The sequence below is a fragment of the Colletotrichum fioriniae genome, assembly GCF_027942845.1.
Source record: "Colletotrichum fioriniae strain IMI 355084 chromosome Unknown scaffold_16, whole genome shotgun sequence".
NCBI classification, from domain to species: Eukaryota; Fungi; Ascomycota; class Sordariomycetes; order Glomerellales; family Glomerellaceae; genus Colletotrichum; species Colletotrichum fioriniae.
This window is the reverse complement of record NW_027076852.1, coordinates 507,030-528,575: the sequence shown is the minus strand read 5'-3', so window position 1 is coordinate 528,575 and position 21,546 is coordinate 507,030. Positions and strand designations below refer to the sequence as shown.

Below are 21,546 nucleotides of genomic sequence, written 5' to 3'. Positions count from 1 at the left end.
GAGCGGCGGATGGGGTTTGCGCAGAGGAAGGTGTTGAGGGAGGTTTGCGTTAGGGGCATTGCGGGGTTTGGGAACTGTAGTCGGAGGGTTAGGGGGTTTTGGGCGGGTTGGAGGTTGTGTGGTTTTGGGAGGGGACTGGGAACGCAGGGCAAAGGAAAGGGGTGCTTGGTGGATGGGTTTGCGAGGTTGTTGAGAGGGGGAGGGCTGAGGTTGGTATTGGGAAGCCGAATTGAGGGATGTTGAGAGGTTTGTGATGAGCAGAGGGTCTGGATATAGAGGAGGGCATCGCAGGATTGCTCTGCGGAGCATACGAGACATGAGGCTATGAGGCTGATGATACTGGGCCTATGGGAAGGCATGATACTTTGATGATATAGCCAGTAGGCTATGGTGGTTCTCCCACCAAATCAAGGTGTTTCTGGGCTACTGGGGCAACATTCAACCATCTTCATGCCTCCTAAATCCGTCGATGAGCGACAACAATCGCTTCTATCATCACCATAGCGCCTGACTCCGTCCATCTTGGCACTCGCTATCTACAGTACATACAGAGGCGAGTAAATCTCAGAATTGCAGTAGAATTGGACGTTCATGGAACAAGCAGGAACATTCCGGGCCAAGTCCGGCTACTTTCGGGGCTGTGGGCCGGTGGTGCACCGAAGTTTTCGAGGCTCTCGGCCCCGAGGACCCATACCGGTTCAACCACAGTTGAACAACACACCAAAGTCAGCACACTGTAGGGAGATTCATCCCCGTAGAAACGAAAGAATTTTCACATGGAGGGAAAGTGGAAGGAGCGAGATTCTGGTGGGTGGTTCTGGGTGATTTTAGGGGGGCTTGAATGGAGGGCGGAATAAGGGCTTCTTTGGTGTGTTTGGCGCCCTTTGAGGGGAGTTCTGGTGGTTGTGATGCCGCGATGCCGCGATATTAGACGAAGACCTGCAATTTGAAACGCCTAGATCTTGGTTCATGTAATTCATGAAATGGTTGTCTAATGATGACGACGTTGATTGCGATTCTAGCCGCCGTCAGCGCGGGAGCGAGATTCCTGTGTTTGGTTCTATGTGATGAGGGCAACATCAGCTTCAATGGGCGTCAAAACAAGGGCTTCGTTGGTGGTTTTTTAAGCCAAGCACTGCTTTTGGGATGCTGCGATGGCTTCGGAATATTATAGAGGATGCTGAAGTCTGGTGATATTGACCTATGGATGAACAGATAGATCGATTGCTTCGTCTATAAAGTTGACGCTCTGGAATCGTGATATTCTGCTCTGCGAGCCTAGCCTCAGTGTCGCGATGGATGCGGGGTACTTCAATTACGCCGCCGTCTTGCGGTACTCATCAATGGACGTCGTGGTCTATAATATAGATTGCTTCGTGCGTAGAACTGACGCTCTAGAATGGTGATGCTTTTGATTTCTGAACCCAGCCTCCATGCGACGAATCTCACTACGAAGCGCGTCGTCTCTGTCGGTTTGAAGCACCATGACGAGAGTCCAGTAGCACGGTACACCGCGACGGCGGCGCGGCGACAGCATCTCTAATTTCGTGAAAAAATACCACAACAAAACTCGGACTGGCATCGTGATCCAGCTTGAGGGCTACAGCAACGGCACGTCTCATGAGTAGGGAACATCAAGATCAATACATGATCACACTGAAGAGGATAGTCACAGAATGAGGATTCAGAAAGAGAATTTTGTGACGAGGTAATGTCAATTTTCTGTAAAGAGGCCTTTGACTCAAATGCTGCTTGTATGCATCCGAATCGTGTATGCCTATGAAGAACCTGAAACTGTGATCCTTGATGAAGTTCCAATTCCTTAGCCCAATGGCTCAAACCAATTCCCTAGTCCATCCATTTCCTTTAGGCCATTCCAAGTGAGAAACTGCCAACGAGTGTATAGTTAGACTTGACTTCCCTAGAGGAAGTACATCAGCAACGCGCCGGCGATAGCGCAGACGACCACGACCTCGGTCTTGGAAGCCTCAGAGGAGGCGGTGGGAGTGGCGACAGTCTGGGTGCCGGTGCCAGTCATGGAGACCGAGCCCGAGGTCTTCTCAGTCTTCGAAGCGGTGCTCGACTTCTGAACAGAAGTGGTGGCCGACTCCAAGACGGAGGAGGTGGTGCCAGCGGTCTCAGTGAGGATGGGCTCGGAGACGCTGAGGGTGTGAGTGACCTCAATCGGGTCACACACCTGAATGGTGGTCATAGAGCACATGGAAGAAGTAACCACTGGAAAATCAACGCGTTAGAACATTGTGATTCCAAAGGAGAAATGGAATTCAGACTCACCAGTGAACAGGTTCGACTCGATGACGGTAGCGTGACCCATACCGGGGTCCTCAATGAAGGTCGTAAGCTCGTACGAGCCAGTCTCTGAATATGTGTGAGCCTTGACATCGCGCTGCGCGAACGCTCGAGAAAGGGAAAACTTACCGGTGGCACCGCCATGCTGAACCATAGGCTCCGCGGTCATAGTAGGGCCAGTGCCCAGGTAGAAGGTGTAACCCTTAGCGATGCTGGAGGCGCGCATATTGAGTATTGGGTTGGTGTGAGGGGGTATTGTGGTATGGATAGGGTGTATGGGATACAAGGTGCAAAAGTGCGGTTGCTTGTGGGCAAAAGTGTGTGACGGGTTTGCGAAGTTGAAGAGTGGGTGAGAGGGAGGGAAAGTTTGAGAGAGGGAGGGGAGAGAGAAGATCTTTTTGTAGAGGGCAGCAGGAGGGGAAAGGCAACCAGATCACTCAGGTCTGGGTAGGTGGTTGAACCACCCTTTTCGATACCTTAGGCCGTGTGAACCATGAGGCTGTAGAGGAGGAAGTTCGTGATAGTTGGAGGTACGTACGTACCCCTGGATCAACTGGTGATTGGCCGATTGGGGTGGTTTTGCGGGTTGGCTATCTGATTTTGGAGGCGAGAGCTATGGACGAGGATGAAAAAGAGAAGAAAGGTGCTTAGGGATTTTCTCATTGGTCGATTTAATGGTTTAAATCACATTTTTATTATGAGAAGAGCGGGTTTCAGTGAGACTGGAGGCGGGTAGATGACATATAAGGCGAGAGCCGGGGGATACAGAAGTTCACAAACAAGGCGAGAGCCAGGGCATGCAGAAGTTCACAAAAGAGGCGAGAGCCAGCGGGTGGTAATCCCAAAGGGCGAGAGCAGACGACCTGGAGCACATACCCATGAACTTGGTGATAAGAACAAGGTAGCTTTTCTGGAGGAGGGCACAGTAATGAGGTAGTTCACAAATAAGGCGAGAGCCAGATGGCCACGAGTAGTCTCAAAGGGCGAGAGCAAACGAGTGAGAGTCAGACTTCTTGGCCATGAGGTTGGCGATAAAAATGAGCCAAGAAGAGGGCACTGCAGCTCACAAACAAGGCAATAGCTGGCTGGTTATAGTCTGTTACAAAGGGCGAGAGGGCAGACGATATAGACTACATGGTCATCATACTGTGTATGAAAATGGCTGGCTTGAATGAGGCAAGATGAAGGCAGGGCAAATCACAAATGTGGTGAGAAAGAAGTGCCTAGGGGGAAACTACTCACAAAGGGCGAGAGCAGGCGACTTGAATTCCACGGCAATGGAAATTGTATATGAGGATAGCTTGCTTGAGTAGTTTGAGAGGTGGGAATAGCAGCTCACAATGAGGCGAGAGCAAAGGACTATGGCTGGCAAAGGCCTCCCAAAAAGGCGAGAGCAGACGCCATGGTTCATAATATGGTAAAATTATGAGATAGGGTAGACTTGCTCTCGCTTTTCTGAGGTGGGCACAACAGCTCACAAAAGGGGGGGAGAACTATGGAGAGTAGACATGGACTTCAAAGGGAGAGAGTTGATCGATCATCTCCAGATGTTATATGAATGAATCTAGAGATGGACATGGCAGCTCAGCTCACAGATAGTGGTCGAGATGAGACCTGGGTGATGAGAAGATAAGAGACGAAAGCAGAGAAAAATAATGAGAACGGACGAAGAGGGCGAGAGCAGACGATTGTGGAATTGATGAGCTGTTTCTTTTTCTGGAAAAGGTGAGAGCAGAACACAAAAGATGTGTTTTGGGGTGTGGGAGCATTCAGTGACGAATTTTCAAGAATGCCTCCCTCGGTTCATTCCAATAAGGGCAAAAAGTTAAGAAAAGAACGGGTAGGTTAGGCTGCCTGAACCTATCTTCTAGCAGTCAGTCAGTATGGGAAAAAGAGCTCGTCTGATGATTCTTTCCCTTAGTTGACTGACTTGGTGTTCAAACGAATTTCAGATGGACGCTTGGTTGGACGGAATGCTTCATCGGATTCCCAATCAAATGATATTCAAATGAGGAAGAGCTATGAAATCAGACGAAATCGAGTAAACGAAGACAATGAGGGTTATGCAGATGCATGTTTCTCAAAGGAGTTTGGATGCAGAAATGTGGTGGAGGAAATAAAGACTGGGGGGGAAATTCTGGTCAGATGTATGGCAAGTACAATTAATCAAATGATGAGGAAGGACTTTGTGGCAATGTACAATGCTTTCGAGGGACCGTTGTCAGGCCGATGGTGGGTTCTGCGTATGTGATGGCATTTTTATGAGTGCAGCTACTAGCTAGGCGGAGACGAGAATCGACAAGCAGGTCAAAAAGCTCCCCTTCAGCGCCGACAACTCAACTTCAGCGCAGGAAACTCCAGAACAGTATATAAACATCTGGGGAGGTATGGAAGTGTTTTGCGATCTCCGAAAGTGTGGTAGGGCGGCAATGTTGTGATTGATTGATGATAGGGTGCATTTCAATTCTCAAATCAAGCCACCACCGCGGTTTGTCGTTTGTTTTGATACCACTGTGGAGTGAGATGCTCAATTGACAAGTGGAAAGTATTTGGTAATATCATCCCAGCATCTATGGCATGAATACGTTAGGACATTCCTCAGACTCAAACCCCCCGAACAAGGTGGCAATACATGAGAAAATGAATGCATTTCTTAACAGTCGCATGTTGCTTAGTTGTGGTTGGCAAGGTGATTGACGAAGCTGAAGAATGAAATCGTCTCAGCAGACAGAGCCTCTAGGCATTGGGATTCATATGTACAGCCGTTGAAGTTCGTCCCCATATTATTTCTGTTCTTGAATCTTGAATTAGTAATGCCAGGCAAATGGGCAAGTGAGTTACCATAATGTATGGAGTAATTAAAAATCGAACCCATGTATGCTTCAATAAACATCACACTTTTCAAGAGAAGCATAAATTAGTTGATGTTGACTTTCTCGAGCCTGACGGAGAATGGGAGCAAGACGAAACAACGATTCTCCCATAAGTTTCTTACGAACTTGAAACCACGTCACCGTTGGAGAGTCCTCGATGCCGACTGCCTCCTTGGCTATGACCTTCAGTGCTACGCCCCGACTTTGACTGACCCGTACATGAGCAATATCAAGTAAGAGCATGACGAAAACAAGACGATGGTTTGCCTACGACAGCATCCCCGGAGGCAAGGAAACCGAAGGAAATGTGTGGGAGGTACTGAGGTGATCTACGAAACTTCACACAGTGAGTTACTCGGGAGGGAAAAATGAACATGGCTTCCTGTAAACGAAAGACGGCGGCAACACCGGCAATTACGACATGCTAGTGCTCTGAGAGCAAAAGCCAATGGCTTGTTGGCTATGTAGATAGATATACATGAGTCAAAAGTCGTGTGAAGAATTGAGGTATCACAGTGAAGTCACTCGAAATACAGATGAACGTGGCCTTGGAGCTGGAGTTATCAAGTGAAGAGGGGTATCATTCATCATTAAATCATCATCCACCACAAAGTCCATCAATCCCATCAAACCCATTAAATCATTAGACCACACAGCACACTCCCGGCCCTCACCCAAAGATCCCAGCAACAACAGCCATAACACCAACATAAACCCCCGAAGCCAACACGCCCTCCGTAGCAGCCACCCTCGCAGGACGATCTGACCCAAGGCTACTAAACAACCCCGCCTGCGCCACACCAGCAGCAACGCCAACAGCCACAAGCAACACAACAGCCATCCGCCCCACGAAACCCGGGATCACAGCAAACGCAAGAATCGGTAGCAGAAACGCTGCAGCAAACGCGATGGCGAGGGTAGGCAGGTACCCTGTCAAAGCCGAGATGAGCAGGCGGCGGATACGCTCCGCCCTATCTGCGCTTGGACTTTCTGGAGTCAGCAGGGAGGAGAGGGAGGGTAGTTTTGCGTTGCGCGGTTGAGGGGTGCGGAGGTCGTCGCTTGAGAAGCTGGAGTTTGAGGCGGATGAGGATGAAGAGGTTGGGCGGGCGAGGGAGACGAGGTCGTCCGCGGGATCGAGGAAACGTGTTTCGATTTCGACTATGGGGTTGTGGTTCGCGAGGTAGGCGCGGTAGAAGTCTACGTCTTGGGGTTCTGGGTTGGGGAGGTGCTGAGTTTCCCTGAAGGATGAGAGGACGTGGTCTGCGGCGTGTGAGAGGCAGGGAGATATGAGGTGAATGGGAATGGAGAAGCTCACTGTATTGACTGAGTTTATAGCCAATTTTGCCTAGGATATCCGTCTTGTGCCACTGCAGCTCGCCCGCGGTGAGGACGTCCTGCCTCCTCGACGCCGGCAGGAAGCAGTTCTGCATCCGCCGCGTCTGCGTGTCAGCCGTGTCGAGGCGGTGGAGCTGCTCCTCCAGTTCTGCGAGCTCGTCCTGCAGGTGAAGTAGCAGGCGATGGTTGAGGGCCTCGAAGCGCCGATAGATGGGCTTGATACTCGACCGTTCCGTGTCGTCGCCGGCGCATAGCTTCGAGGCGATCAGCTCGTACCCCGTGAGTGGAAGCTTCTCTGCCCTGGGCAGGTGCTTCGGGTGACCGTGATGCGTGCCGGGGAGACGGGGCTGGAGGGCGTTGGGCGGGAGGTGAGGCAGGTTTGCGGTCCCGCGCGGCATCTCGGGGGTGCCGTAGTGGCGGTAGTCGCGCTGCCGTTGGCCGTGTCCGTGTCCGGGGGGCATGGGGACCTCGAACTTGCCGGGCATAGAGGGGGAGTCGCCGTAGATGCTGTGGTCCGGGCTGCTGCTCCTGTCGGTCTCGTGGTCGCCGGCGCTCATTTCGGAGAAGACATCGCTCTGGAAGCTGCTTGAGGCCGTCGAAGTTGTGCTCCGCGTTGAGGGCGACTGGTAGCTTGCGGCGGCGGGGTCGGGCATCCTCCAGTAGGACGACTGCTCGACGGAGCGCTGGATGGCTTCCGGGGTTATATTGGGGGAGTCTGGTTCGAGGTAGCTCAGAACGTTTGATGAGGAGAGCTGCTGTTGCGTCTTGGGTGAGCGGCTTTGGCGACGGCTTTTCAGATATGACTTGTCGTGGGCTCGCGATTTTTCACTTCCTCTGCGCCTGGGCCACGATGCTTGGGTGATGGTTGAGCCGCTGCCGCTGGAGCTGCCGGAACCGTGAGTTCTTTCAGTAAGAGCTGTGAAGCTGGTGAGGGTAGATTCTGTAGGTGATGCTGGGCGGAGCGGTGCTTCTTCGTCCTGTTCTTTCTCGGCGGGGACCACCGTCTCATCTGAAGAAGATTCTTGGTCCGCAGTAGTAATGAGTTGATCGGAGACAGATCGCGCAGGCTCCATGCCAAAGATGCGACGTCGCGTCGGCGAGTCTGGGTTGGGGGCGGGCATGGACGAGTGCCTCCGGACAGTTGCGCTCCTGGGGCGCGATCGCGGGAGTTCAACAGGCGTTGACGTGTCGTGGCCTGGCATGTGATGGTCTGGAAGGTCTTTAGGCGCAATAGTCTTATCGCTGGTGGCCTGCGCAAACGGCGACGAGGGGGCCGGTGCCGGGACGGCGTCGACGACGCGCATGAGTTCATCGACCGGGTCCGGGGCTAGCCACCCTTGATCTGTGGTGTGACAGTCGTCCATGGTGGTGACAGAGACGTCGGCCACCGAAGGAGGGTGATGAGCCGTGGACATTCTGGTGTTTTGAGTGTACGACCTGGATCAAGTGATGGACGTCGGGATCAGGAGTTGGGCCAATCTCTCCCTTGAGTTAAGCTTAACGGGACGGCGAACCGAAGTTGGGGTGTCCCTCGCGGTTGAGTAGCTTGATCGCTTGAGTAAGGTAGGTATAACAATGTACGAATATTCGAACTGACACGAGCTGGAATGTGGCCCGTTGTATGGCGAAGGATGTCTCAGATTAGTAGATCTAGGGCTACTGCGAGTCGCACACGAGGCAGCGGCAGCTTAATACACATTACTAGAAGGTCGTATGGTTGGCAGTGAAGATGGGAAGCGCTCGAGAGATAGTCGAGCTCCAGCGGAAGACGAAAATAAAGGAGAGTTGAAGAATCGGTGTACCCTCGGACGCTTGCTCAGAAGTTTGGGAGGGACGGGATCGGGCTGGGGAACTCCTGGGATGTTCAGTTCAAATTCTGGGGAACGGCTTCAGGATGACAGCGGCAGAGGCTGCGGTAGCATCGCGGTGAGGGTAGCGGGCATCGACTTTGTGTGTGTGGCGGGTTGTGGCGACTGGCATCTGAACGATCATTTCCCGAAGAGCAGAATGGGAGGGAGGGAGAGCATATGGTGGGATGGGAATTTCATTATTGGCGAGACTGCTTCAGCTTCTCGATAGGGGGTAAAGGAAGGGAGGTAAGGAAAGGGGAGGCAAGAAAACGTGGAAGAGCAGCGCCGTGTGATCGGGTGAAGAGTGTGTCAGCCGTTGACGGATTTGTTTCAGATGACCAGGAAGACTGGACCAGCGAGCTCCAACTTCTGAGGTGTGTGTGTGTGTGTGTGTGTGTGTGTGACGGACGGGCACCGGCGTTGGGCTGAGCTGAAAGATGGATGTGGTGGCATGTGGTGGCATGTGGTGGCATTCGGGTGGTGGGCTTGAAGTTGTGGTACTCCGTATCGACTGAACCTTGCAGTAGTTGAGATGCGATTGAATCAGAATATGTCAAAGGCAGAACAATTTGGAGTTGAACTGAGCAACTTGTAACGTAGAAAGTACCCTGGCAATATTGAAGTACCAAGGTACCTTTGACAGGACACATGAAAATGGAAGCGCAAACGGCAACCTACTGCGTAAACGTTCCATCCCAGTGCCGTGGGACGTTCCCACAACGGACGGGCAAACGTTAGCTGCATGGCGGCATGGCAGCATGGTCTGCCTGCGTGGCACTCACTCACTCCACTGATTTCCAGCGCATGTGCGCCATTCTTGCCTTGCCTTAGGGGATGCAATGCACCATTATGTCAGCACCCGAGCCTGAGAACTTCACACTTCTTGTCCGTTGCGGGACGGACCCGAAGAGGCCCGGAGGCCCATGCGGCCCGAAAAATTGAGTACGTATCTCTGGGAGCTTCTATTTTTGATGCGACGGGAGCTTCCAGGTTCCCATGAAGCTATCGCAAGCTATCCCAAATATTAGTTCGGGATACACATACAATCCGACCACCAACTAAGCTACCCAAGATTCAGACGCAAACCTGCAATGCTCGCATAAGGTAGTGGCGAACTTCAAACAGTGTGAACCTACTGTTCGCCCAACCCTACCCCTCCAATCACGCACACCTAGAGAAGCTTCATAGCCACTGGTCGACCGACACGAGTCCTGCGTAGAGGAGGGTGTACAACATACGAGCCAAGTAATTCTACCTTCAAAACTCCAATCACCTTGGAGATTCGACCGGCCACTCCAGCGAGAGCGTAGAGCCTGTCAGTCCCCGAACAAACCTGCAAAAGACAGCCACTACCATCGATTATACCTCGAAACGATACCCGCCTCCCCCAAAATGGCGCGCGTACCGACTCGCGAGCTGGCCCGCTACCTTTTTAACGGCCAACTCTCCCGCCAAGGTTGTTTAGCCTCGACCCGACGACCATACACCCGCCTGCCGGCCTGTTCCCTCCCAGCCTTGTCATCGGCACCTCGGTTTGGAGAATCGAGGGCAACATACGCTACAGCTCAGACCGCGACGGCAGCATCGCAAGAAGCGCCGCCGGTACCGTTGAGAAAGAAGCTCAAAGAAGAGAAGAAGCAGCTCAAAAAGGAAACAAGAGGCCAAAAGCCAAAGGGAAGCAACCAGACAGTCGAGGGCTGGGAGTTGACCGTCGGCATTGAGATCCATGCCCAGCTCAACACGGCACGGAAGCTCTTCTCACCGGCCGCGACATCATTCAATGACGACCCAAACTCCCACGTAGCGCTGTTTGATGTCGCTATGCCGGGCTCTCAGCCGAGATTCCAAAAGGAGACCCTCATACCAGCCTTGCGCGCGGCGTGTGCTCTCAACTGCGACATTCAGCCCGTCAGCCGCTTCGACAGGAAACATTACTTTTGGTGGGACCAGCCGTCAGGGTACCAGATTACGCAGTACTATGAGCCTTTTGCTCGCAATGGCGAGATCGAGCTCACTGCCAGAGACGGCATTGCCGCCGAGGATGGGGAGAGCGTCACAATCGGCATCCAGCAGATCCAGATGGAGCAGGATACCGCCAAGACGCTGGCGCAGCCCAACGACGTCTCTTGGCTTGATTTCAACCGCGTAGGCATGCCTCTGATTGAGATTATCACGAAGCCTGAGCTTCACCACCCTCGTACTGCCGCCGTGTTCGTCCGCAAGATCCAGATGCTGTTGAACGCTGTCGATGCCTGCGTGTCCGGGATGGAGACGGGCGGTCTGCGTGCTGATGTGAACGTCTCGGTTCGGAGGACTGGTGATCCGAATACCCCGCTCGGTACGCGAACGGAGATCAAGAACCTGAGCACCATCAAGGCTGTTGAGGACGCCATCATCGCTGAGCGCGACCGGCAGATCAAGGCGCTTGATGCGGGCGAGACGATTGCGAGCGAGACGAGAGGCTGGACTCTGGGCTCAAAGCATACCCGCCGTCTGCGAGGCAAAGAAGGCGAGGTGGACTACCGCTACATGCCGGACCCCGATCTGGGGCCTTTGGTGATCGGTCAAGATCTCGTGGACCATATCAGGGCCTCCGTCAAAGAGCTACCTGACATTGAGCTGACGGAGCTGATTGAAAACTACGGCTTGACGGCCAAGGACGCCGTATCCCTCATGTCACTCGACGACGGCGGCAGACTAGAGTTTTTCTACAAGGTGGTTGACGAGCTCCGAGGTCAACTTAAGAGTGCTGGCCTGGAGACCAAAGTGCACGACTACGCTTCCCTCGCCGGCAACTGGATCCTCCATGAACTCGGTCGATTGACAACAGACAAGGCCGACCCGGAAGCCGCTCAGCGAACATTGGCGATTTCCCCAGACGGTTCTTGTGAAGCCGTGCCACATTCCGCACTGGCCGGGATCCTCTTCCACCTCCAGAAGCGGGATATCACAGGCAAGGTCGCCAAGGAGCTCCTGGTGGCCCAGTATCTCGGCAACCTCGACGAATTCGACTCTGTCACAGACGCAATCACGACACACGAGCTTTGGTTCAAAGAGATGTCGGAAGCAGAGTATCGACAGCTCGCAGAAGAGGTCATTGAAGGGGAGGATAAGGTCTTGAGGGAGTTCATGGATGATAAGAAGAAGTATCCTCAGGGCAAGCTCATGTACCTCGTCGGCAAGATGATGCGCATTGGCGAGACGGAGCGGATCGACCCCTCGGGCGCCGAGAAGGTCATGCGTCAGCTCATCAAGGAGCGGATGGGCGCGCGTCAGGACTGATTTCTCTCTCTTTTGAGTCTCTTCTCTGCCTGCTGGAGGGGAATATTTGACCCCATGTACGTGCATCTAGGCACGCTATATTGTACAATGTATCATAACATCATAAAGTTTACTCGATAATACGAGTGTAAGATAGCAGGGTATTTCCAGCCTCCCTTGTCCCTAGTCCCAAGAAAACTTCACTTTGGACTACTCGTTGACGCCGCCGGCCGAACGTCTAATTTGCTCGGCATGAATCCAAAATTGATATTCTCCCGCTCCCTCACAAACCGCTCGATACGCTCCTCCCGGCCCTTGCCAGCCACAGCCTGACCCTGCCGCCTAAGCGCCTCGCTGATGTTGGCCTCGTGCGCATTCTTCTTCTCGAGGAACGTCGCCGTGCTATTGTCCATCCTTGTCGTCTGCGCCACCGTGCCGACCGCCAACGCGGCGAGGACCAGCGCGGCGAAGCTGGCGTTGGACATGTACATTGGCTTCTGCCTCTCGTTCCCACCATTGGCCTGCCGTTCGTGCCACCGCTCCCAGTCTTCCCAGGTCGCGTTCATGGCGGGGGAGTCAGCCCCGTTTCGTGCGTACCCGTGGCGCCATGCTTTATCGGCGCGGCGGTAGACTTCGTTAATGTCTTCTGGTGATGCTCCTGTCTTGCCGGGGATGTGCCAGCCGAAGCCCCAGGCGTCGTAGGCGCGGCGCTTATCCGGGGAGCTGAGGATTTCGTTTGCGAGGACGATGAGGCGGTAGCGTTCTAGGCGGGTTGCTGCGGGCAGGGAGTCGAGGGCTGTGGCGTGGTGTTTGTCTGGGTGGTATTGTTTTACGAGCTCGGCGAAGCGGGCTTTTGTGTAGGGTGCTGCTTTGTCTATTGCGAAGATGTCGTAGGGGGTGGGGTTTGTGCAGGTTGGCCATGGGCTGCCGGTGCTTTTGCTGCCTTTTGATGATCCATTGTGAGGGGGTTTGTGGTTTACTGTTGCGTAGGATCGTGAGGTTGAGGGTCGTGTGCTGTGTGAGGCGGGGTGTTCGGAGGAGGATGGTCGTCGTGAGGGTGGTGACGTTATGGATGTGTGGTGTGCGGGGACGGCGAAGAGGTTCAGGACGTTGTTGCTTGAGCAGATGGCGAATGCTGAGGATGTCTTGAGGACCATGACTGCGGTTAAAGGTGTAGTTTGTTTAGGACGAGAGTCTCAAGGAGTTTGAGGGGGAGGGATCGAGGACGAGCATCTTTTGAGGTGTTCGGGGTTTGTATAGAGAGGGCTCGGCGATGTAAGTGGCCTGGCAGTGAGAGAGTTTGGACGCCGGTGGTTCGACTTGCACCAGCGGCTCGTCCAATTGACGCATTCGTGCTCAGCGCTCAGACTCCCAGCTAGTCTTCCTCCCAGGGCAGTCGAGTCACTGCCAGTGCTCCTCCCCAAGCCGATCCGATAGCTCCGCTGCAGGAAACGAGTGGAGCGGGGATGGAAGAGTACGTACTCCGTACAGTGCAGGAGACTTGGGATCAGACCAATCGGCTGATGGAAGGCTAACCGGGGTGAGCTCGGTAAGAGACGAATGGGATGGCGGAAGAAGCTCTCGGTGAGCTGGGTCGGACCAATGTCACCACCCATGATCCAAGACCTACCCTGACACTTTCCGCACTTTGATCATTGTGCTGAGAGACATTGGGCATTTTAAGCTTATTACACATGTTTGCACCAAAACGAAACTTGATAGAACTACTCTTAACAATCAGCAAGAGCTCCCGCGAGGCTCCGACCTGCTACCTCCGTAAGGTACCTACCTACCTTACCTGATGTAAGGGAGTACCTCCTCCGGCAAGACAGGTCACGTGTCCCCACCTGCAGCGCTAGACCAGGAAGGCAAGGGGTCCCGCCCCGACGACACAGCTGATGCGCACCGAATGTACTGGGACTGGGGGATTCACCACCACAAACTTGCTTCCAGGTCCCAGACGACTCCTCCTCCACACAACCACACACAACCATACTCCTCTCAACCACGCAAACCCAACCATCCCACAATCCTCTTCGCGCTGCACCTCGTGGACGAAACACATTTTACGCTGTTTCAGTAGCCCGAGTCATCAACAAACGACACAAACATTTCGCAATCGCGCAACCCACGAACAACGCACCACAATCACCAACCACCAACCACACCCCTCGACTTTCCTGCACCGAAACTCTGCCCGAGTCCCGGTCATCCACCCACACTTCCAGCCAGCTTCCCCCCCACGCGACAAGTGACAATCCCGCGAATATCGAATATTCCTCAACGACAATTGCCCTTTTTTGTTGTCGTCGACTTCCACATTACCTGTCTGCATCCTAATACCTACCGAGCACGACTCGCCCCTCGATACACATCGCGAAGTGGGGAAAGCAAAGCCCTTTCGCGCAACAACCCTCAACGACCGCATTGCACCCTCTTCTCTTGCCATTAGGCACATATTCCATAAACACACATTCAAATGGCGGAAGCACTCGCAGACAAGCTCAAGGCGACAAACTTGAGGTTTGCCCCCCTCCCCGCCAACCTACCGGGAACCCATGGTTGAGGGCATGTTGGACTGACTTTCGCAGCGATGGTGCCGCATCAGATGACTGGAAGAAGAGCTTGAACCTGCCTGCTAGGGACAACAGACAGCAGACTGAGGTATGTAATGGCAAGACCAAGCCACCTTCCCCTCGTCACTACCTAGGAGCCCACCTTCTCACAAGCTTTTTCCCAGGATGTCACAAACACGAAGGGTCTGGAGTTCGAAAACTTCCAATTGAAGAGAGACTTGTTGATGGGCATCTTCGAGGCTGGTTTCGAGAAGCCGTCGCCCATCCAAGAAGAAGCCATCCCCGTCGCCCTAACCGGTCGTGATATCCTCGCCCGTGCCAAGAACGGTACTGGAAAGACTGCCGCCTTCGTCATCCCCGCCCTCGAAAAGATCAACCCCAAGGTCTCCAAGATCCAAGCTCTCATCCTCGTCCCCACTCGCGAACTCGCCATGCAAACATCACAAGTCTGCAAGACTCTCGGCAAGCACCTCGGAATCAACGTCATGGTCACTACCGGAGGTACTGGTCTCCGAGACGATATCATTCGCCTCCAGGACCCCGTTCATATTGTGGTCGGTACCCCCGGCAGAATCCTCGATCTCGCGGGCAAGAACGTCGCCGATCTCAGCGAGTGCCCCATGTTCATCATGGACGAGGCCGACAAGCTTCTCTCCATCGAATTCACCCCTGTCATCGAGCAGCTTCTCCAGTTCCACCCCAAGGACCGCCAGGTCATGCTCTTCTCCGCCACCTTCCCCCTCTCTGTCAAGGACTTTTCCGACAAGAACATGGTCAGCCCGTACGAGATTAACCTCATGGACGAGCTCACCCTGCGCGGTATTACCCAGTACTACGCCTTTGTCGAGGAGAAGCAGAAGGTCCACTGCCTCAATACCCTCTTCTCCAAGCTTCAAATCAACCAGTCCATCATCTTCTGCAACTCGACCAACCGTGTCGAGCTGCTGGCCAAGAAGATTACCGAGCTGGGCTACTCATGCTTCTACAGTCACGCCAAGATGGCTCAACAAGCAAGAAACCGCGTCTTCCACGACTTTCGCAACGGCGTGTGCCGTAACCTCGTCTGCTCCGATCTTCTCACCCGTGGTATCGATATTCAGGCGGTGAATGTTGTCATCAACTTCGATTTCCCCAAAAACGCCGAGACCTACCTGCATCGCATTGGTCGCTCTGGTCGTTATGGCCACTTGGGTCTGGCTATCAACCTCATCAACTGGGATGACAGATTCAACCTCTACAACATTGAGAAGGACCTTGGAACAGAGATTCAGCCCATCCCTGCTAGCATCGACAAGTCTCTCTACGTCTACGAGAACCCCGAGTCCATCCCGAGACCCATTTCCAACTTCCGCACCGGCCAGCCTAGCCAGGGCCAGCCGCAGCAGCAGCAGCAGCAGCCCGGCCAGATCCAGGGCCAGCAATTGCCCCTCCAGGGTGGCCCCGCACCGGGCAACTGGCAGACTCAGCAACCCCAGCAAGGCCAACAGAACGGATACCAGGGCGGCGGCAGAGGCCGTGGCCGTGGCCGTGGTGGCTACCGTGGTCAGAACCGTGGCGGCTATGGCGGCCGGGGACGTGGTCAAGGCCAGGGTCACCCCCAACCCCAAGGACAAACGTCTTAGGGTTCCACCCATCTCTTCTCTTTAGAAAGGCGTTGTGGCGTATGCAGTCGCGACGGAACACGCGACTGCGTTTTGTTTGGATTGTACATAGTTCCTCTTCTTTTCATTCTCTCTTGATTTTGGAGGCGACACGGCACGATTAGACTGGGTCGGGCATCTCATCCATGCTCATCATGAGCTTTTAGGTCCCCCTCACCACTCACGATCACGAAACACGAAAAAAACACACTCGATCAGACCTATACGACTCGTCGCTAAGCAACAAAAGCTTCGTCACATATTCTCAAACTTTTGGCCTGTACCATACCCCAACGGATCTTACTGGTCTTTTGTTTGGCTTCTTTTCTTTTTCCTTCGGCCTTCTGACGACGGGCACTTTCTACCCGGACTGGAAATGCATGCTGTCTGGAGACGACAGAACGAACAAGACGACAGGCTGAGCCATCGAAAAAACCAACATTAACCACGGGGCGTGGCGTCTAGCGTCAGACGAGCCACCACACCCCTGGCATGGAAATAACCCGCTCCCATCTTATCATGTCATGTGCTTCTTCAACGACGGCGTTTGGGGGGAAACAAGCGGCTGAAACGGTATCAGCCCGGAACGGCGTTCGCATGGATGGCGGGCCACATTTGATTTCTGGTGGACAAAAGGGGAGTTGGCCCTCGCGGTCGAGGGCGGCAACACTACGGGATGAGGGCGGTTCGGTAGCTCATCTCTGGTTTATGCGTCGCGGTGTCTTTTGAGTATTAATCAATCGATCGCGGAGACGACTGATGTTGGGATATGACACGGAGGGCGACGGGGTGGCTGGCATCCAACGGCGTCTGTCGGAGCACGATTCTCATCATCGTGCATTTTCTTTGGCAGGGGAAGATTTGGTTGGAGGCCCTCCGTCCGGGGTAGGAGGAGGAGCGTTTGTCGTCGGTCGACCGACAAAGCCAAGATACTGCTTCTTGGCTCCCGAACTCAAAACGGAGGTTTCGACATGATCCGTTACGCATTCTACGCCTATGCCCTGCTTCTTGCGAGAAGGCAGGCTCGACGAACGACCGCAGAAATACCCGAGTATCATTACGCTTTTTTTTCGGCTCTCTTGGGCCCAACCTAACCCGGCTCTTTGAGTGTCTTGTCTGCCTTGCGAGGTGGCGCAGGCCTCAAGGATGAGCTGGCTTGGCTTGGGTTGTTGGGAGAGCGAGCGGCCTCTTTTGGTACTCACATCAACAAGAAAATAACGCAAAAAAAAACCGTTTTGGGAGAGAATCGCTGGATGGGCTGGATGGCTTTCGGACTGGTGTGGTCTTTAGTGTGGTACATACTGCCTATGGGCAGCGTGTCATGGACCGGAACTGGTGGGCTAGATAGTTGTCTGAGCATTTGGAGTGGCAATCAAGGCACAATTCTCTCTCATGATCATTTCTTCCATGATTACTGGTGCAATGTGTGTTTACGTTCTCACTGAACCCGCAGCTCAGAGGTTCAGCTCAGAGGTTCAGCTCATCTGGTCGTCGCGCAGGACGATCGACGTGTCTACTGTGGTGTAGGGTGCCAGTTGACTTGTGTGACGGAAAACCAAAGGTGGGCAAGAGGGCTTTTGAAATCCAGGTTCATCACCGGAGAGCTGTTGAGTAGTCCATGCCTTGGGAGATCATTGTACGTGGCAGTTTTGAACTTCTTCGGAGGAAACGCCAAGATCGATGATGTATACCTAGGTCCGGGATTGCATCCTATGAATCTACGCTGTGATGGATCCTTCTCTTGACGATACAAGGAGAAGCGGTCAGCCGGTACTAGTCTGGTCCGAATACGTGTCTGGAGGGTGGGCTGTTGGTATATAAGGGCCTCATTCGTGCCGTTGATGATGGGGCTGTCAGAGTGTTTTGGGATCTTTTCGATGATCGTCCAGTATGGTGTCGCCAAGATCATGCTGGGGTGCAAGTCCACGACCATGACCGAGGTCCATCGGCGTTAGGATTCGAGTATGAGTCTATATCATTCACCGATGAGGTGTCTTTGGATCGCGGTCGTCTTCTTGTGCTTATTCGACATGCTAGATGCTGGAGATTATGGGTGCTGCTAGGGGTTGAATCTGAGGATTGGGGGCGGCTTCTTTCTGGAGGACCTTCGAGAGGTGATGTCGTAGTTGATGGCGTCACGTGCAAGATCCTTCCACCTATTCAACTTGCATTACCGGATAACACCAACCACGGCCCACGGCGCGGTGTCTGGTCTCTCTGGTGTGCGGGCTGCTGAAGGCTATTTTATAGCTATTGATCTGCAGTCTAGACGGCCAAGTAGCAACCCCGGCTCGGGTACGGAGAGTACACCTTCAAGTCTGAGGTTCTTGGAACCCAAACTCTGCAAGACACCCCTATTAGCACCGTGACAGGGCACCAGATTCCTCACCTCACCATCAAGACAGGTAAAGCGATCATATTAGAGCATATCATAGTCACTGCTTGTACGCGCCGCTACCTAGATTTCCTGCACGGGACATCGGAGCTCGCAAGGAGCACTTTTGCTTGTAAGGCGAGGGATCTAGTTTTTAAAAGCGCGGGACGCGTAACGTATTTCGGGTAGAAATGCGTGGTTCACGCCCGTTGTCGTCAATCTCCGGACCCTGTGAAAGCCAAATAACCATTGGAAAGGTCAAAGTGGCACAAAAAAGTCCGGGTTTTGGGAGGTTGGTCACGGTGGTCACAGTCACGGTCATGTAGCTTGGCGCTGTTGCGAAGCGCGAGTGACTTACCTCTGGCGCGCCCTTCACTAGATCTGGCTTTTGAATTGTGATTCGCGGAGTGAGGCGCTCGATGTCTTGTTCGGCATCAGCTTGGTAGGCAAGGAAAAATAAGGAAGAGAGAAGGGGAAGCTTGGGGACGGGTTGCGGTATTTATCCACCCGAATTTTTCGTATCCATACCTTACCTGAATATGCATCTATCCGCACGTCCCGCACTGGCAATTTCTAAAGCGATGCGATGGATCCCGATTCCATTCACGGCTTAGCCTCGCTTTTTGTGTGCTAACGTCGTTGGATTTAATGCCTATGTCAAACTTCCTATCATTGGACTCGCCGTTTGCCGCCCGTCTATCCAAGAATGGTAGAGAAGATGTCGTACAAAAACGGAACCGTAATTGCCGGCCAGCAATTACGCCTTATTTACCACAGAAGAAAAATACCAATAGTTAATGAAGTTGTAATCCGCTGGTTATCGATCAGATTCGGTGTATCCAATCACCGTCACCGATCGTTTGAAGAGCGGGTTTTGATATTTCCAAAGCCGCTCCCCGTGTCCCTAAGTAATCATGGCGCGCATCCCGTTTCCGAACCGAGAACCCCTTAATTAGAGATTCGTATTCTCGCCTTGAGCGCACCTGTGCCTCCTAGACTTTACACAAATAGGCAGGGGTCATGTCCAGAATCTACCTCATTCCAGTTGAGCAAGGAAACCTGGTTCTCACTCTTTGGCTATAATTATACTAAATGACCGTCCCATGGCTGTCCTGCGATGGGTAATGAACATACCGATCTTCATCCATGGTGCAGGTACTGCGCTGGTCTGAAGTCTTGTTTTACAAAATGACATTGGTAGATGCTAGGATGTGCTCCAGATGTGTAGGGCCACAGGCGATGGGGATTCTGCCTTGATGTCGCGTTGTGCTGGGCAACCAGGCTTTCTTACTTGTTAGTCTGCAGCTGTGATTCGCTGAGCAGGAAGTACGCCTTGTGCGCACAGCATTGCCTCGATGCTTCTCTAGCCGCCAAGATGCGGCCCAACCGAAGTGTGGCCCAACTCTCTCAGTGCCAGCCTGATCGATCTTTTCAGGTATCTGGTGAAACTTGACAGAAACCACAACAAATCCAATTGATACCAAAAGATATGGTAAGTAAACCCGTTCGCCGAAAGAAGGACTTTGGCGCGGCTTCTCTCTGCTACAACAGACTCACAAATGGAAATAGGCAGAGGCGATAGGGACTACCGCGAGCGTTGTCGGCCTCGTTGGTGCGCTGCTGAAGACTATTCAAGAGATTCGGAAAGCCCGAGAGCGAGTGAAGAACGCGCCAAAAAGGCTCGACGAGATCTCCTCGTCACTCCAAGTCACGTCGCAGACGGCTAGTCTCGTCAGAGAGGAGCCCAGACTACAGACGCCTTCGGTTGTTCATCAGCTCGGGATACTAAATGCAATCGCGGAGGAGCTGGCACAGCTTGTAAAGATACTGGAGAAGAAGAGCCGGAAAGGCCCGGTTCGGAGTTTCTTTAGTACCTTGAAGACACAAGATGCGGATGAGACTGAGCTGGCCAACATTTCGAACCGTTTAGCCAATGCCACGGCGGAACTAGGCACTCGAATATCCGTCATTCACGTAGGTCTGACGGGGAACCTAGAGGATGGCTTCAGAGTCATGCTCAAGCTTCTTGAGGACACCAACTCAAAAGTGTTCCAGGTGCTTGGTATAAATCTTACTCTTGTTGACCAACTTCGAAGCAGAGGTTTTACAATTATTAGTACGTATACACCTTATAAATCTGAAATTTAAAGAAGACCACTCCACCTAATCATATTCCGCACAGGGAATGGCGCTATCCTTCTCGGGTCAGCAGATATTCGATCCTTGCGATTGGAGAATGAGCTCCCATCCCAGCAGCATATTTCTGATGACAGTAAGCACGAATCTTGGTCGCGGTAAAGGTCTGAGGCCTGAGCTGACAAATTGTCTTCAGGGAATGTAGTGAACTTGACGGAGTTCGATGACTCTGAGTTTCTTTCCAACCTATCTTCCATCCATCCCAGTATAGACGCAACATCTTTTCTCCAGTTTGGATACCAGACCTCGGCAACATCCTTTGAGTCTAGCAGACTTGCCAGTGATCTTCAGGAAGAAAAGGGAAAGCCGTTTATCTTCGTTGACGATGAGACTGGACTGGGCCATTCCATGTTCTCATTGTCGGTTCTTAGGCCTGTTAGGTATCGTCAATATGATATCACGGCTTACTTCTTTTGCAAAGATCCCCAAAACGGCCCAGGATCCCTCGTCACAACGTCAACCATTCTCGGTGGATTGGCTTACGTCTTTCTTTCCAATTCTGACACGAGGCTTCTCACGCAAATGAATCGCGCGTTTGGGCACGAGCTCAAAACACATAAAGCCGAACTCTACCGAGCCGGTCTATTTCATCGCATCCTAGGTGAAATCTTTCGATATGCTGCTTGTCAGCAAAGACGCCCTCTTGTGATTGTAATCGACGGAATAGACTTCGAAGGCAGCTTGGGAGACTGTGCAGACTCAAATATCTCTCGCTTGATAAACCACATCCAGCAGCTTCAAAATGTGAATCCGGAAACCTGTCTGAAATGGGTCTTGACCGGAAAATTCTCGGACACCTTACGAAGACGGCTTATGGAGTTAGCACCGGGTGCAGACACCACCGAGATTATCCTGAAACCTGACGATGTGGCAGCAGCTTTTGGACTCCAAGAAGCAATTCACACAGTTGCAAAGACAGCAGCAATTTGGGGCGATTCTATGGAATACGGGGTGACGGCTCAAACAAATTCTACAAACGATGACATCTCGTGGTTTCGTTATTGCAAGTTAGCACAGTCGTGGTGCGCGAAGCCAACAGAGACTGAACACGATTCAAGAGTGTTGTGGCTTCGGAAAGGTCTTCACTCATTTCCGGCAGCAAATAGTATCGGACTTCAAGCAGCTTCAGGC

General features: G+C 52.9%; 5 protein-coding genes across 5 annotated transcripts; 2 read left to right on the top strand and 3 right to left on the bottom strand.

Annotated features, from left to right (window-relative positions):
* Window positions 1–1,921: 1,921 nt before the first annotated feature.
* Window positions 1,922–2,536, bottom strand: N0V96_011004 (uncharacterized protein; the record flags this gene model as incomplete). The annotated part of the gene is made up of 2 exons (XM_053195699.2): window positions 1,922–2,235; window positions 2,296–2,536. The coding sequence occupies 2 exons, from the start codon at window positions 2,534–2,536 to the stop codon at window positions 1,922–1,924; spliced, it is 555 nt and encodes a 184-aa protein (XP_053046734.1).
* A 3,317-nt stretch (window positions 2,537–5,853) lies between these two features.
* Window positions 5,854–7,933, bottom strand: N0V96_011003 (uncharacterized protein; the record flags this gene model as incomplete). Its single annotated transcript, XM_053195700.1, has 2 exons — window positions 5,854–6,443; window positions 6,499–7,933. The coding sequence occupies 2 exons, from the start codon at window positions 7,931–7,933 to the stop codon at window positions 5,854–5,856; spliced, it is 2,025 nt and encodes a 674-aa protein (XP_053046735.1).
* A 1,827-nt stretch (window positions 7,934–9,760) lies between these two features.
* On the top strand, window positions 9,761–11,650 carry N0V96_011002 (uncharacterized protein; the record flags this gene model as incomplete). Its single annotated transcript, XM_053195701.2, has 1 exon — window positions 9,761–11,650. One exon carries the CDS (start codon window positions 9,761–9,763, stop codon window positions 11,648–11,650), a length of 1,890 nt encoding a protein of 629 aa, XP_053046736.1.
* Window positions 11,651–11,829: 179 nt separating this feature from the next.
* Window positions 11,830–12,786, bottom strand: JID1 (J domain-containing protein 1; the record flags this gene model as incomplete). The annotated part of the gene is made up of 1 exon (XM_053195702.1): window positions 11,830–12,786. The coding sequence occupies one exon, from the start codon at window positions 12,784–12,786 to the stop codon at window positions 11,830–11,832; it is 957 nt and encodes a 318-aa protein (XP_053046737.1).
* A 1,322-nt stretch (window positions 12,787–14,108) lies between these two features.
* DHH1 (DExD/H-box ATP-dependent RNA helicase dhh1) lies at window positions 14,109–15,827 on the top strand (the record flags this gene model as incomplete). Its single annotated transcript, XM_053195703.1, has 3 exons — window positions 14,109–14,152; window positions 14,221–14,293; window positions 14,370–15,827. 3 exons carry the CDS (start codon window positions 14,109–14,111, stop codon window positions 15,825–15,827), a joined length of 1,575 nt encoding a protein of 524 aa, XP_053046738.1.
* Window positions 15,828–21,546: the final 5,719 nt, after the last annotated feature.